A 17,392-nucleotide genomic window follows, 5' to 3' on the forward strand; every position below is an offset into this window, starting at 1 on the left:
CATGGGTATGGAGGGTCTATGACTCAGGCCTCAACACACTACGGAAAGAACGATAAATGAATACAAATGAATACTTCGTATGAGACGTTGCTACCCTGAAGCTTGTAACTTGATCAACAGCATGTAGGCAGACGTTCTCACGGGGAGCACGACGAACTGCCTCCTTTCCTGTCGCGAGCCAGGATTTCTGCACAGGTGCTAGCTGGACCAGAAAAGCTTCTTAGAGACTCACCACTCGACCTTCCATGGGTCCCACATGTGTGTGGTTTGCTGTAATTTGATCTAAAGCTAACAATTTTAGACCGTATTGAGAGAAGCCCCATTTAACATCAGTGAGTTTGCAGGTCCACTCTGTCCCCTGCCAAAGTTTGAAGAAGACTGTTTTGTCTGCCTGACAAACACTTAAAGAATAATCTGCAGTTTGGGGACAAAGCCCATCCAAGAAAAAAGCAGAAACTTTAAATGTCACCTCGTTATTTAAATAGACGAGCATGCTTTTAAAAACTTTGTTGGGTTTAAATCTAATCTTGTTGGTGATGTTGTAAACTTCACAAGTTTTAGGGTGCCTATGAAGGTCAGGAGGAGATTTAGGAAGTACCCATTTGCAGAGGGGCCACAGAGTGCACCGAAGGGAGTCTCAATCTTGGCAGGTTGATTACCTTGAAGATGCAATGTGGAAGGGGGGGCAGATATGTGCTGCTGTGGTATGATGCAGCCTTGCTTATGATAGGCCAGATACATCCGAGTCCCACCGCGGGGTGCTGGGCCAGTCAGTCTTAAATGTCAGATGAGCAGTTATCCAGTGCTCACCATTCCTCTGTCTTTATGCTACAGATGTCCGGACTGCAAGCCTGCACTGTGCTGAGAGGGAGATGACTTGAGTGGCCAGCTTTTTTTTTTTTATCTCCACAACAATGTCTATGAACAATTCCAAACAGCCAGTGTCTCCTGCAGCTGGGCTCCTTTCAAATACAACTTGCCAGACGGAAAACCGGTTTTCGGTATTTTTTTCAATCATCTTCATGACAGTGGGGATCTTATCAAACAGCCTTGCCATTGCTATTCTCATGAAGGCCTATCAGAGATTTAGACAGAAGTCCAAGGCATCGTTTCTGCTTTTGGCCAGTGCCCTGGTCATCACAGACTTCTTTGGCCACCTCATCAATGGAGCTATAGCAGTCTTTGTATACGCTTCTGATAAAGACTGGATCCGCTTTGACCAGTCGAACATCCTTTGCAGTATTTTTGGTATCTGCATGGTATTCTCTGGTCTGTGCCCACTTTTTCTAGGCAGTGTGATGGCCATTGAGCGATGTATTGGAGTCACCAAGCCAATATTTCATTCTACGAAAATTACATCCAAACATGTGAAAATGATGTTGAGTGGAGTGTGCTTGTTTGCTGTTTTCATAGCTTTGTTACCCATCCTTGGGCATCGAAACTATAAAATTCAAGCATCGAGGACCTGGTGTTTCTACAAAACAGAGCACATCAAAGACTGGGAAGATAGGTTTTATCTTCTTCTCTTTTCTTTTCTGGGGCTCTTAGCCCTTGGCATTTCGTTCTTGTGCAATGCCATCACAGGAATTACACTTTTAAGAGTTAAATTTAAAAGTCAGCAGCACAGACAAGGCAGGTCTCATCATTTTGAAATGGTCATCCAGCTCCTGGCTATAATGTGTGTCTCCTGCATTTGCTGGAGTCCATTTCTGGTAAGAGCCTAACATTTTGACAATTTCTGCTTTCTTCCATTTTTCCCTGTTTAATACAAGGTTTGTTGTCTTTTTCCAGAGTTGTTGGTCTTGATGGGCATCAATCTTTTAAATGCTGGAGTTTACTCCTACTCAAAACTTACTTCAGCACCCAGCTCTGGCTCAGTGGTCTGTGGGTGGCAAGTCTGGCTCAGGATTAAGCTATTTATGGTACACATGGTTATTTTCCCACAAGTCCTGAGTTGAAAGAAATGTCTTGCTAAACAATTCTAACTATACTGTAAACTGCTTGCAGAAGAGGATAAAATAATTTTAACAGAGCAACATAGTTTTAATATACTTAATAGGATTAGTTTCTAAAATGTGAAAAAAATGACCAACTATATTGGTCATTTAAATTTTTTTTCATGATGTTCTTGAGTTGGTCCTAGGAACCCAAGCCCAGGGAGGCTGGGTTGGGTCTGTGGGTGGCAAGTCAACATTTTGAGGCTTGCCTGTTGTCGTTTCAGGAGGCCTGAGGTGAAACCAAGCAGGGATTTGATCTGTGCTCATAGTCTAGTTATTTGAATCTGAATAGCAGAGAACAGTACTGCAATGGACTCAACTAAGTCTTGGTAGAAAGTGAGACAGACTTTTATCTAAAAGTCATATTAGCTCCTGGGTTTTTCTAAACACACAAGACTAGGTCTTGGCTTCCAAAGGGAGGTGATGAGTTGAGATAGTTGGACAGTTGAGGTGAACTCTATGGATAGGTTAGGTGAAGAAATCACTAGTTCACCAACCCAAGAACAAATGCCCATGGTTCAGGGAGAGGTATGATTGGCAGGGAAACTAGGGACCCTTCCCTTATCACTCCATTCCTTTAAAAAATTTTTTTTTTTTTAGTGTAGCCAGTCACTATGTTTGACAGCTCGATATTTTTATTTGGAAATCTAAGGTTAAGGAATTAACAACAAATATAAGTCATTTATAGTATCTTGTAGATAGAAGAAAAAAATACTTATGATTTTTAAGTATGGCCTTAACTCCCTTCATCATTTTACTTTATGATGGAAAGAGTGACAGCATGCCATTGAAAGAGAAAAAGAATCCCCTGTATGCAGCTAGTGATGGCAGTAAAGATGATTTTCATTCCTTTTTCAGTACCGGTGAAGCAATAGGCTAGAGACAGTAATACAGGGGACCCACAGATGGGGAGACGAAGGTAGATGGACCGCAAAGGTTGTGATCATCCCTTGCCTGGTGGTATGAAGGTGCTTGTTACTGATGCAGTTTTCCTCAGCCCTTAGTAGGGCCACTGTCCAAACGTTGTTGCCAGTGGAGTTTTTTTTTTTTTGTAAAGATTTTATTTATTTATTTGACAGAGAGAGAGATAGTGAGAGAGGGAACACAAGCAGGGGGAGTGGGAGAGGGAGAAGCAGGTTTCCCGCGGAGCAGGGAGCCCGATGCGGGGCTTGATCCCAGGACCCTGGGATCATGACCTGAGCGGAAGGCAGATGCTTAATGACTGAGCCACCCAGGCGCCCCAAACCAGTGGAGTTTTAATAAACAATCTTGATGATCCTGAAGCACGAGGAAGTTTGTGAGAGCTGCTGTTGCAGACAGATCCCATGCCAGCTGATTTTATTTTACAAAAGGATTTCTGCTCTTTGAAGATTTCTTTATTCATATTATGTCCTCACAATTTGAATTTAGCTGCTTGAATTGTTAAATCATTTTAAAATTTTTTCATGATGTTCTTGAGTTGGTCCTGGGAACCCAAGTCCAGGGAGGCCAGGTTGGGTCTGTGGGTGGCAAGTCAACATTTTGAGGCTTGCCTGTTGTCGTTTCAGGAGGCCTGAGGTGAAACCAAGCAGGGATTTGATCTGTGCTCATAGTCTAGTTATTTGAATCTGAATAGCAGAGAACAGTTCTATCAGTACTTGGAATCACTTCAGCGTTCATTCTTGAAATTTAATTTATGCCACTCGACAAGGGGAATTCCCTTAGAAGGATATTTCTTTTTTTCCCCTAAACTTTGAAACAGAGTAGCTTTTCAAAATAAAAAGTGAGTGTGAGTAGCACTGAAATGAATTGGGGATTGGAAAGAGAATGTGAAGAAGGTGAGAAAAGAGGTACCTTAAAATATTTAAAAAACATTTTCAATGAAGGTCATCGCCCCAGAGAGAACCTGCAAACAATGGAAGAGGGAGCTCAGGGAGAGACAGGTGGTCTGGACAACCGAGGTAATCACTTGTGCTTTGGTTATTGTTTGTTCTCAGTCCCCTTAGTTCTGGCTTTTGACTGAGAAATAGGAGTGATTGATAGGTTGACTGCTATGGGACTGTGGGAGGTCGCAAGATTTCATGCTCATCATGGGTATTTTGAATTTATGTTTTTCTCTAATTTCTCTTCCTGAATTTTTGCTTTCCTTCACTGTTGAAGTAGCTATTACAATTTAGTTCATATTTTGAACATATTTCTACTGGGAACATAATTTTATTTTTGTGAAACATTTTCCGAGGTCTATGTTCTATTTACGAATTATCAACATACCTATGACACCAGTGGATCAATACTTCTAAAATGCTTTTTAGTGTGAGAATTATTTCTGTGTTAGACGCATAGTGGATATACCACAGATACATCTTGATGGATTGATATTTTATTTGAAGCATTCTTTGCATTCCAGGTTTCTCTTGTGGAGACTTGGGTTTTCATAGCAAATTCTGACTAAAAAATTTATAACTTCTGCGGTCTGGACACTTGTGCCTTTGGCATTAGGTTAAGGTCATCAGACAGCTCTAAATGGAACCCGAGTCAAAAATCTCAGGTTTGGGAATGCCAAGTAACACCCAGCACTCGCGTCTCCTTTGAAACATTTCTCTTTTTTTCCTTCAATGCTTAGGAAAAATTGCATAGGTGTTAATGACTGAGCCATCACTCTCTACCCTATATTATAAAAACTAAGAAGTTTTAAAAATGCCTTTGAAATCAAACTTCTGGATTCCCATAGTTGTCCTATAACGCTGACAGCTTCCCCCAGTGCCCTACTTTACATCATGTGCCTTCTTTCTACGATTGATGAGTATGATGTGTTGGATTTATAATCTGGATGAACATCTGCACCCACTTTTTGACCTGTTATCACTGTCATTTTAAGCCTCAAACTGGACCAAAGGTACAGGTGTACACACTAAATGGAGCCGATGAGTAATACAGGTAATAGTGGTTGTGCTTGATAGGATTCGTTGTATCGGACCTTGTCAATAATGGCATAATTTCTAAAACTATTTAAATTTGTAGCTGATGACAAAGAGAATACTTGATTAATCTCGATGGTGGTGTTCAACCAATACAAAGGTAAGATGATCATGTTGTTTGAGTTTTCTCTTCCTCCTTCTATTTAATAGACTTTATTTTTTCTTGAGTAGTTTTAAGTTTACAGGGAAAGGAGTGGCAAGCACAGAGTTCACATTACACCCTCTCATGTTCCCACTGACCCCTTTGTTATCCTTATTATTAAGTATTGCTTTGGTGTGGTACATTTGTCACAATTCATGACCCATTCTTACTGACTAAAGTCTGTAATGTTTTGCCATAGTGTTGTACATTGTGTGAGCTTTGATAAATGAAGATTGACGTGTGTCCACCATTGTAGTATCCTACAGAATGATTTCATTGCCCTAAAAATCCCCTGTGGCAGTTTTTTTAATTTTTAAAATTTAATGTGTTATTTTTCCGAAAGAGAAAATGTTTTCAGGAATTAAGATTTAGAAATGTAGCCCAAAGATAGTATTAGTTTAAGCTATAGCTCATTAAAATTTTAAAATTTAAACTTTTACAATATCTAGGTTTTATTGTTTTAAACATGGTGAACTCATATAAATTCATTTAATTATAATCCCAACTGAAAAATGCAGGAAACTACAAGGGGCACTTATTAGTTTACCATTTCATTTAACAACAAATTAATACAAAATTCTTTTTTTTTTTAAAGATTTATTTATTTATTTATTTGAGAGAGAGAATGAGAGAGAGAGAGCAGGAGAGGGGGGAGGGTCAGAGGGAGAAACAGACTCCCTGCCGAGCAGGGAGCCCGATGCGGGACTTGATCCCGGGACTCCAAGATCATGACCTGAGCCGAAGGCAGTCACTTAACCAACTGAGCCACCCAGGTGCCCAATACAAAATTCTTTAAGAGTCATTGTCTTTTGTGTATCCTAGGTGAATCATGGTTCCTTACTAAATAAATCTTGAAGACATTCTTTTGATGTTTCTAGGGTGAGGGGGAAAAAAAAAACATTTACCAGCCTTTCAAGTAACATTTTCTTAATATTATTTTTGTCTTTATACAAGTAATGATTCTTTTTAATGTTTCGTTCTAGAATACATGACCCTAAAAGGAACTTATTATTATTGCTATGCTTATTTCATCAGTTTGGCAGAGCAATAAATACTTGTTGACTGGTTGACTGTAACTTAAGTAATATGAATGTCCAAAGATTGCAAATGATTGACCAGAATGTGGATTCTCAGTTTTGTAGGTAAGAGTTAATTAGGCAAATACTGAAACCAAATGGTAATTTTTAATCTGTTCCCTAAGTCAGCAACTCTAGACACTATTAAACTTCAGCAATCTTTTACTAGAAGGACGTACATTTGTTCACTTTCTCTTCAGGGATAGAGGATAATTTTGATTTGGGAAAAGAAGAGTAAAACATATGAAAAGTAAATAGATTTCTTATATAGATGAGTTTACCCAAGAAATATGTTCTCTTGCATATATAAAGTTTGAACTTGATTTTTTAAAAGATTATTTACTCTTAATGCTAGTGTTTCTAGCCCGTGTAGTTAAACATTTAGTCACTAAGACGTTTGTCAGCAATAAATTAAAAAGTTGGGTAGCTGATTGAAGTTTGACTTAAATTGCTATAGGTATTGGCATCATAATGAACAGATCTTAGAGGGCTTATAGCAAATGATGGGTGAGCCTTGCTCTCACGGGGAAATTACCCTCAGCCAAAGGAAGCTGCCTTGACCGTGGTGCCCCCCTTCTTTTGTCACTCTGTGCACAGTGACGGGTGGATGCGGAGATATAAAGCCCTGGCCCCCTTGCCTCATTTAGGACATTTCTGAAGGGTCATCCATGCTTCACAGCTTGCTGAGGTTTTCTTGCAACTGCACTGAGCTCTGCTTCTCCCTTTGCCAAATCCTGCTTCCCTGACGACCTTACACTCCCCCAGAACACTCCCTGCAGGCAGATCTCTGTCTCAAAGTCTCTTTCCTGCAGAGTCTGGCTTAGCACAGTCTCTTAGAAGTCCAGTTGTTCATACATTATCAAAACATAAAGTATATTACAGATAGGTTTACAGTGTGATTTGATTAACATATTGGGCTATGTATAGACCTTTGGAGTTGAATTCCTTCAAGCTTATTATCTCACTCCATGAAAGTGTATGGTGTAAGATTGGTCCAGCAAAGGTCAATCAATTAAAGAAGATATTGCTAAGTTGAGAATTTTCATAAAAGTCCGTTGCTTTAGATGTGTACAGTGGTGTGGAATACTTTTGGTATTTTAAGTTAATTTACTCTTGGCAAAACATGATTTCCTGTTTTTAAGGAGAAAGAGTTATAAAAATGCCCAAAGATACCATAGACATTGGGAGGGCACTTAAAAACATTGCTTGAATGATTCAAGAGTAAATGAATCAGAAACATGTGGATTAGATTTACACCCTCTTGGATATAAAAATCTTCTGGCTTAATGTGTCTTGGGGTTTTTATTAAGCTCCAAAACATTTAAAGAACAATTCAATGAAGCGGGGGAAATCGGAGGGGTAGATGAACCATGAGAGACGATGGACTCTGAAAAACAAACAGGGTTCTAGAGGGGAGGGGGGTGGGAGGATGGGTTAGCCTGGTGATGGGTATTGAGGAGGGCACATTCTGCATGGAGCACTGGGTGTTATGCACAAACAATGAATCATGGAACACTTCATCTAAAACTAATGATGTAATGTATGGGGATTAACATAAGAACAAAAAAATAAAAAAATAAAAATAAAGAACTTAAAAAAAAAAATAAAGAACAATTCAAGATGTTAATGTGCCCAGAATCTCTCTAAGTTGCCAGTTTTAACTTTGTTTAGTCTTTCTTATTTATTTATTTATTTATTTATTTATTTATTTATTTATTTATTTATTTGACAGAGAGAGAGAGCACAAGCAGGGGGAGTGGCAGGCAGAGGGAGAAGCAGGCTTCCCACTGAGCAGGGAGCCAGCCCAATGTGGGGCTTGATCCCAGGACCCCGGGATCATGACCGGAGCCAAAGGCAGACACTTAACCGACTGAGCCACCCAGGTGCCCCAACTTTGTTTAGTCTTATCCTTACAGGAGGTGTATAAAATACCTTCCATTTATATCTGCTTGGGAAGGCATTTCTAGCCACACCAAATTTTCCTTGGTACATCAATGCCATTTTTCTATATTTAGAGAAGACTTCACCCAATAGGAGAAACCTATCTTTTGACATTTACAAGTATTACTTTTCAAAGCTTGTGTAACTGTCATTCTGTCCACCCTCTGTCCTGGGTGTAAGGATGGTAATGCCATAGAAGAGTGGATGCAATTGTGGCTTCGTGCAGACAGGGAGGTGGTTTTTCTCACTCCTGCTGACGGTGGAACGCCAAAATGGAGTGGTTGTGGTGTGATGATGCGGGAGACAGAGACAACTGGATGACAGAAGAGGATTCATTTTAGCTTTTCATGCACAGTTCCAAATCAAGCCTTCTTTTTAAGGTGCTGTGGTTATTCAAGTACAGGCAGGGAGGATAGGGTCCCATCCCTACCACCTCTCGGCTGTGACAGGGAGTCACTCTAAGCTGATTTTGTACGTCTGTGAACGGATTATAATACTACGACTTACTTAAAAGTACTATCAGAAAAAATGATTTGACCTCCCTACATCTCATAAGACAGTGGGTGGCCTGTAGTAAATCGAAAATCCAAAAATCCTTGAAAAGTCTATTGCTTTTACCTCCACCCACCATCTCAATTAGAAAATTAATCATCGGGTGCCTGGGTGGCTCAGTTGGTTAAGCGACTGCCTTCGGCTCAGGTCATGATCCTGGAGTCCGGGGATCGAGTCCCGCGTCGGGGGGGGGGGGGTCCCTGCTCGGCAGGGGGTCTGCTTCTCCCTCTGACCCGCCCCCCTCTCATGTGCTCTCTCTCATTCTCTCTCTCTCTCAAATAAATAAATAAGATCTTTAAAAAAAAAAAGAAAATTAATCATCTGTGTTTCATTCAGGTGTTTTCCATGTTCTCTATTAAGAAGGTTTGGTTGCAGTGGAAAAGAGCGGAGGGGGCTCACAGCTTCTGAAAACTTTCCTTAGACCTTTCCACCTAAGTTTCGGGTTACCCTTCCTTATTTCACTGTCTCACCAGAAATAAAAACGTTGCCTGCTAATCTTTTGCATATTATTCGAATTCAAATACTCTAATATTTTATAATGATAATCATTTATAAGGTATTAATTTATAAATTACTGGGATCAAGTTAAAATTAGCCCCAAATTATTGAGACTGTTACGTATAAGGCACTATGCTCGGGTTGTGAGTAGTTCCAGGTAGTAAGAGATAAAGCTCTTTCTTCAAAGAGCTTGTAACTTAGTGGAAGTAAAAGACATACCCTGAGAGCTAAGAAGAGTCTTCTTTCTTCCACTTTCTGACTATGTGACCATAACCACTCTGTGCCTGTTTCCTCATATGTAGGATAGGTATTGTAATGCTTCATTGGGTTGTTGCGAGGACTAAATAAATTCATATATGTAAGTTAAAATAGTGCCTGACATAGTATCGTATGCTGCAGTTATTATACTATTATCGTTATTGTCGCTGTTACTATTAAATATTACTGCTGCCAGACAATGCCTTTGTCAATGAGACAATTGAAGGCACTTTTTAGTTATTAAATGAATAATGGATGCTCTAGTCGGTTGCTGTGCCTTCTGATTTGGTGGCCCACAAGTAATTATTTGTTTATAGGTTTGACAAATATTTATTGAGCCCACCCTACCATTGTGCAACGCAGTGTTTTAGATACCACAGTAACAATCTCGGCGATTGAATTGTCACAATATCTATGCTGTAAGCAACAATACTTGTAGAAGATGAGAAGAGAGGGCATGTGTAGGAAATTGAAGTATGAAGATATTTGATTATATTTTCTGTTAGAATAACAGGTATCCTTTTGTGAATATATATGGATGAGATGATTTTTGATAACATAAAAGTGAAAAATTTCTGTAGTACATCATTTAGGAGGAAAAATTACTGGAAATAAATGTGATCCTAGGTGAAATAATGTAAATTATAAAAACCAAGGAGTGAAGAGTTAATAACGTATATAATTCCTTGAGACATAAGAAATGTACAAATAAACAGTGTTTGGGACAGACTTTTACCATATCAGAACACAGCAGGTCGTGATAAATTAATATTAAAAGCTAGGAGAATTTTCAAGTAATGACACATGAGTAACAGAAAAAATAAATCAGATAATAACAATTTAATAATTCAAATCAGTATTTTATACTGTCTTTTGGTAAGAAAAGTGACTCAGAATATAGAAGAGAAATAAATGTGGGTGAAATGAAGCATTACAAAAACCACCAAGTTTTTCTAAGAATTTATGTTAAGAAAGTGTTGGAAAGGACTGAAAATAGAGAAAAACAGATTGCTGTGAACATTAGTAATAGAAATGAAGAAAATAAAAAATCATTTATGCTTTAATGTACTTGTTAATTTACTCATTGATTTGCTCATTCGGCAGACTTCTGCTTGGCGGAATGTTGGTTGTCTCTCTAGGTGGACAGTGAAGCAGAGACAGAGACTTGACCTGAGAAAATATTCCTGAGGCACCCTCTAGGAATTATCTCTTTTAGCTTCTTCATTTTATTCATGGTCTTTGCACCCCTCTCCAACCTCTAATTCATACTTTTCCTTCTCTTTCCACTTTTATCTTTTAAATTTTAATTTTTTTAAATGTTTAATTTTTTTAGAGAGGGAGAGAGGGAGAGGAGGGGCAGAGGGAGAGGCAGAGAGAGAATCTTAAGTGGGCTCGACCTCACAACCCTGAGATCATAACCTGAGCCGAAATCAAGAGGGGATGCTTAACTGACTGAGCCACCCAGGCGCCCCTCTCTTTCCACTTTTAATGTGGGATATATATAACTGTTTGTATTTTTCTGGCCTTGTGTGGGAGCAGGGCAAAGGGTCAACTGCTGTATTAATTGCTTTAGTAAATAGTGGAGGAACGTCTGGGCCCAAAGGTGCATTAATAAGCATTCAATAAGAACACTGCTGTAGCATTTATGTTCACGGCAGAGGACCAGAAAACAAGGAAAACAAAACCCACAGGAATGCCCAGGAAGGACTGGGAGACAGATGCAGGAGTGGGGGTGGGGTGGGGGGGATGAGCAGGGACAAGGCAAGGAAGGAGGCAGAAAGCCAGAAAGCCAGGTGTAGGAGTTACAAGTGAGTAGAGAGGCACTCGAGTGTCTTAGGAACTCCACTGGAAAGGAAAGGCCTCTCTTGATTTCCACAGGTATCTTTTCCTTATTAAGGAACATTAAATTTTGTGTATCATATCCTCTCAAGCTACTTTAAAAAATGCAATGTTTTCTCTAAGTAGAAAATTTTACTGTAAAAAAGACAGTAAACTACACATTCAAATTAAGAAAAAAATTTTCCAAATCCCACTCTCTAGAGATTACCACTATTAGCATTCTGAGTGCATACTTTTACTCATCTGATAGGGAAAAGATATTGGTTTAATTTCTTTGATTAATAGAATGAACTTTCTTTTTCTTATGTAATTGGTCATTATCTTCTTTTTTGTGAATATGTAAGTTTCTGTAAATGATTTTCAAGAACTCTTTGGATAACAAAGAACAGATAATGCTAATATATAAAAATAATGATAAAATCAGTTTTTGTAAAAGCAGTTGTTTTTCCATGTTCATTGTTAGCCTTTTAATTTAGTATTTTAATTTATAAAAGTAGAGAATGAATCAGTAAGTATTTTTGTGGTTACTGCTTTCATGTTCAGAAATACTTTTCTCAGGCTGAAATGATGTTGGTATTCATTTCTTTTTTTCCTAGCACTTTTGCTTTTTCATTTTTTGTATTTATGTTTTTAATACATTTATACTTTATTTTGTTTAGTTTGCAAATTAATAATATAAATTTTCTTTTGAATGGTTAACTGGCTAGCCCAAAATAGTTTATTGAATGATCTTTCTGTAACTCTTTAAAATTCTACCCTTATTATAATTATGAAATTGTTAAATGTGTTTGGCTCTTTCTGGACCTTTTATTTCACCCTACTGATCTGTCTTTAAGTACAACTACCATCTTCTTCACATTTTATTTAGACGTGCATTCAGTTTAGCTGTTACAATGTAGAGTGTTCCCTTTCATGACCATGATCTCCCGTAATTGAAATCATTTTCTGAGTAATAATTTATTTTTATTGTGACAAAACTCACACAACATAAAATTCACGATTTTAACCATTTTAAAGGGTACAATTCCATGACGCTTTTTACATTCAAAATGTTGTGTAACCATCACCACTGTCTTGTCTAGAACATTTTCATCATCCTAAAAGGAAGCCCCACACCCATTAAGCCACATTCCCCATTCTCTGTTTCCCACTCCCTGAGGCCCCTGGCAACCACTAGTCTCTGTCTTTATGGATTTGCCTATGTTGGATATTCATATAAATGGAATCTTAAAATATGTGACTTTTTGTGTTTGGCTTCTTTTACTTAACATAATGTTTTCAAGGTTCATGCATGTAGTGGCATGTATCCGTACATCATTCTTTTTTTTGTGGCCGAATAATGTTCATTTGTATGGATACACCACATTTTGTTTATCCATTCTTTAGCTGATGGACATTTGGGTTGTTTCCACCTTTGGCTATTGTGAATAGTGCTGCTGTGAACATTTGTATACAAGGTTTTGTTTGAACACTTGTTTTCAATTCTTGTGGGTATATTACTAGGGTGTTTGCTAGGTCATATGGTAATATTATGTTTAGCTTTTTGCGGTAACACCAAACTGATTTCCACAACGGCTGCACCATTATACCTTCCAATCAGCAATGTATGAGGGTTCCAATATCTCTACATTTTTGCCAACACTTGTTATTTTCTTTTGGAACATTTTTTTTTTATTATGGCTGTTTCAGTGGATATCCAGTGGTAGTTCATTATAGTTTTGGTTTGCATTTCCTTTCTGACTAATGACGTTGAGCATTTGTGTATTTTGGGGAAAAGTCTTTTGTGCATATTTTTGTGTTTAAAAAAGTTATATGGGTCTATAATTTCCTTCTTTTACTGTATTCTGCTTTTAATACTAGAATTATACTAGTTTAAAAAACAATAGGGAAATTCTATCTCTATGTACTGCAATAATTTAACTAACTTGGATGTTAGCTGTTTTGTGATGACTTGGCATCATTTCAATGTTTTTTGATACAGTTTCAGAGTTTTTCTTTTTTTCTTTCTTTCAAGCTTTTATTTAAATTCAAGTTAGTTCACATATAGTGTAGTATTAGCTTCAGGGGTAAAATTTTATGATTCATCAGTTGCATATAACACCCAGTGTTCATTCCATCAAGTGCCCTCCTTAATACCCATCACCCAATTACCCCATCCCCCACCCACCTCCCCTCCAGCAACCCCCAGTTTGTTCCCTATATTTAAGAGTCTCTTATGGTTTGCCTCCCTCCCTGTCTTTATTTTTCCTTCCCCTATTTTATTTTTTTAATTATTTTTTTATTTTTCCTTCCCCTATGTTCATCTGTTTTGTTTCTTAAATTCCACAAATGAGTGAAATCATATGGTGTTTGTCTTTCTCTGACTTATTTTCCTTAACATAATATATACTATAGTTCCATTCATGTCATTGCAAATGGCAAGATTTTATTCTTTTAGATGGCTGAATAATATCCCACTATATATTCCATTATATATATGCACACCACATCTTCTTTATCCATTCATAAGTTGATGGGCATTTGGGCTCTTTCCATGTTTTGGCTATTGTGGATAGTGCTGCTATAAACAGTGTATGTGCCTCAGGGTTTTTTTTCTGATTTTTGGTTTGAGTTTTCTATTTTGTCTTGAGCCAACATTGGTATTTTAGTATAATTTAACCAATTTTATTGAGAGTGTGAATTTACTAGTACATTTTTGTACTGAGAATTTTGTTATAATTGAAGATATTCTTATCTATTAATTTATGTTTATCATACATATAAAATTATGTATACATTTATATGTGTTTATTTTACCAATATTTTGTATAATATTTGTATTTTTTCTTTTTAAATTAGGCTTTTCAGATGGTTGTCTGGTTTAATAGTTTAAAAATTTCTTATACCAACTTGTAAATCTTATCGTTTTCAAATTAGTTAACTTCTTACTATAAGATTTTGTAAATGCTTCTTGGGCATTTGAAAAGAATCTATGTTCTTTTTTTTAAGTGATAAAGTTCAATATATAGGTACTAAATCAATATTATTTATAGAATCCTATTTTCTTATTTTTCTTAAGCAATTATTATTGCAATAATAGCAATAGACTTTTTGAATATTCTGGATTTCATTGTGCATTTACTATTATTGATACAGTGTAAGGAACTTTTAGTGCCATTCTTATGAATAGAATACAGCATCATCATAACATTCAAACAAAACGAGTAAAAATTTTTCCCCCTCTCTGTCATGCCCCTATATCTCTTGGTTGGACTCCAGAATACTGACATTGAAAAAAAAATAATGTGGAGAGTACATTTTCTTCTTTTATTCGGCTACCTGTATTCTGATAGCAGCTTTAGTTTTGCTGATTTAGGAAGTATAAAGTTAAATCAAAAGGAAGTCAATGAATGGAAGACCATGGTTAAATTTGCAGTTTAGAAAGCAAACTGATTCTGATTAGTCCTAGGAATTTGCTCCTGACAACCCTGAATATCAGCACTTGTAATTGGCTTATCCTTCATCCAGTTCTGCTTGAGGTTTTCGTTTAGAATTTCCCAAGACCTGTGCACTAGGAAGAAACTTCTGAGGCTATTCCTCCAGCCTAGCACGTTCTTTGGGTCTGTTGATATTACAAATGTGCTTTCTGGAGAAAAGCTGGAATAGAACTGCATATAGAAAGAACTGCGTGAATGCCTTCTTACTCCTCATTTCCTAATATAAAAGCTTATTTCCAAATTGCAACATAAAAGTAGCAACAGATATCTTTATCATTATGCTTGTGTTCCTTGCAGTGCATGGAGAATCAGTTTCTGATATAGTTTAATCTTCATGTGCTTCTATAACTACATATTTTTACGACTGACAGTTTCAATATTTCTCTTGTACATTATTTCTGAATCGAAAAACTATCTGACATACCAAAGAATTTTTTTAAAATTCCAGAGTCTTAATAAACTTTGATAGCATGAGGGGGTTTTGAAATGATTATAGGATGTATGGTGATTCTTTTCTCTACTGACAATCCTAAGACAACTAAGGCAGACTGTTTCTTATTTTGAAGGAATATAAAGAATTGCTGAAAAAAAGAAAAGAAAAGAAAAAAAAAAAAACCATACCAAGCAGTTCTAAATGCATGGCAGTTAGAAGAGATCTTTGTTTTTTTAGTTCATCCCTTGAAGCTTATAGCAGGTTGATCTATGGATATGGGTGCTGAAGCCAGTTTGCTAAATGCTCTCCTGGATGGTGGCAAATCCAGCAATCTGTCTAGGAACAGTTTCTGCTGTGTGCTATTGACCTTCTCCTAATTGCATGCTTTAGGTTTATCTGTATAAGCTAAATGGTAGTAATACAAAGTCATTCTGCTTATTTAGATAGTTTTAGACTGATGTGGATTTCCACATGGTCGATTTAGCTCACCATTTATATTTGGCCATGAAGATGAATGGATACCCTCTTTTACCTATATTGGCGCCCTTGCCTCTAATACCCCCCTTGTGTATGAATTGACATTAAGATGTAAGCCACAGTGTTGGTGCTATCCTTCCTTTGAATTTCTCGGTTTGTTTTATATGGTTGCCGAAATCTCAAGTTCAAATCAATTCAACTCACCCAGATATTATTTGTCTGCTAAACAGTAAAAAGAGACAACCAAGTAATCAATTAAAAATCATGCATCACAGTGATTTCTGAGTGATGCCCTGTATATTCAAGTACTGAGCAAAATAACAGGACCCAAAGAGTCCTGAGGAATTTCTGTTACCCTTCCCTACCCTCTTCCCTAGTGAGGCCAAAACACTAAAAAATGTTTTAGCTTGAAAGATGGAGATCTCTATTTTGGAAATAACTTCATTTTCCCTGTCTACCGAAGGCCACTCTTAGTGGTGGGTAGAGGCAGAAACATAGCCTTAGGCCTTCCTTCCCAGTGACAGACCTACTATCCCACCCAGCCTGAAGGGGGCAGGGAGGGATGAATATGCTGTGGCTTTAATAATATGTACATACTGTTCATTAAATAATGTTTTATAATTAAAGTCAGAATGCTCATATATAGGGGCACCTGGGTGGCTCAGTCGTTAAGCGTCTGCCTTCGGCTCAGGTCATGATCCCAGGGTCCTGGGATCAAGCCCCGCATCAGGCTCGCTGCTTGGCGGGGAGCCTGCTTCTCCCTCTCCCACTCCCCCTGCTTGTGTTCCCTCTCTCGCTGTGTCTGTCTCTGTCAAATAAATAAATAAAATCTTTTAAAAAAAAGAATGTTCATATATAAATGCTGATTGAGTAACTGAGCATTTGTCCTTTCAAACTGGCTTGAAGAAAGGCTGTTTCATAAATAAGATGCCAAAGTTACATAGTTTAGCATGAAGTGTAGTCAAGTGTGTATATATGCCTGGTGGCTAAAAATCATCTCTGTAGGAATATGTTACTATAGCACATTACGCTGATTCGAGTCTGATTTTCCTTTTTTTTTTTTTGAAGATTTTATTTATTTATTTGAGAGAGAGACTGAGAGAGAGAGAGCATGAGAGGGGGGAGGGTCGGGAGGGTCAGAGGGAGAAGCAGACTCCCTGCTGAGCAGGAAGCCTGATGCGGACTCAATCCAGGGACTCCAGGATCATGACCTGAGCCGAAGACAGCCGCCCAACCAACTGAGCCACCCAGGCACCCTGATTTTCCTTTTATTAGAGGAATTATAATTCTGAAATTCAGTGTTTTGTTTACATTTGTAATAATTTTCTCCATGAAACCTGTTCTGATTATTTTAGTCCACATTTATCTCTCTATGGATAAAATATAGCATCTAATTCTATATAATCTTAAAATTCACACTGTTTGGGGCGCCTGGGTGGCTCAGTTGGTTAAGCGACTGCCTTCGGCTCAGGTCATGATCCTGGAGTCCCTGGATCGAGTCCCTCATCGGGCTCCTTGCTTGGCAGGGAGTCTGCTTCTCCCTCTGACCCTCCCCCCTCTCATGTGCTCTCTCTCTCATTCTCTCTCTCGCAAATAAATAAATAAAAAAAATATCTAAAAAAAAAATTCACACTGTTTGTTTTGTGATTGTCTAATCTCTTAACTGGAAAAGGAGCTCTTTAGTGACAGAGTCAATGTCATGTTTCTGCTTTTTTTCCTGTGATGTCTGGTATATGTCTTGGAAAG

At 37.7% G+C, this 17,392-nt stretch overlaps 1 protein-coding gene across 2 annotated transcripts in view; it reads left to right on the forward strand.

Moving 5' to 3' along the window:
• The first annotated feature begins 896 nt into the window (after positions 1-896).
• Positions 897-17,392, forward strand: part of PTGFR (prostaglandin F receptor) — a 48,399-nt gene continuing 31,903 nt past the window's right edge. The window contains exons 1-2 of one of the 2 annotated variants that reach the window (XM_021690203.1): positions 915-1,712; positions 6,373-6,378. In XM_021690203.1, the coding sequence (XP_021545878.1) occupies positions 915-1,712; positions 6,373-6,378 (804 nt within the window). Of the gene's footprint in view, positions 1,713-6,372; positions 6,379-17,392 lie in introns of those variants that run through there. The other variant, XM_021690202.1, reaches the window with a different exon arrangement.

The sequence above is a fragment of the Neomonachus schauinslandi genome, chromosome 4 (assembly GCF_002201575.2).
Source record: "Neomonachus schauinslandi chromosome 4, ASM220157v2, whole genome shotgun sequence".
Taxonomy (NCBI): domain Eukaryota; kingdom Metazoa; phylum Chordata; class Mammalia; order Carnivora; family Phocidae; genus Neomonachus; species Neomonachus schauinslandi.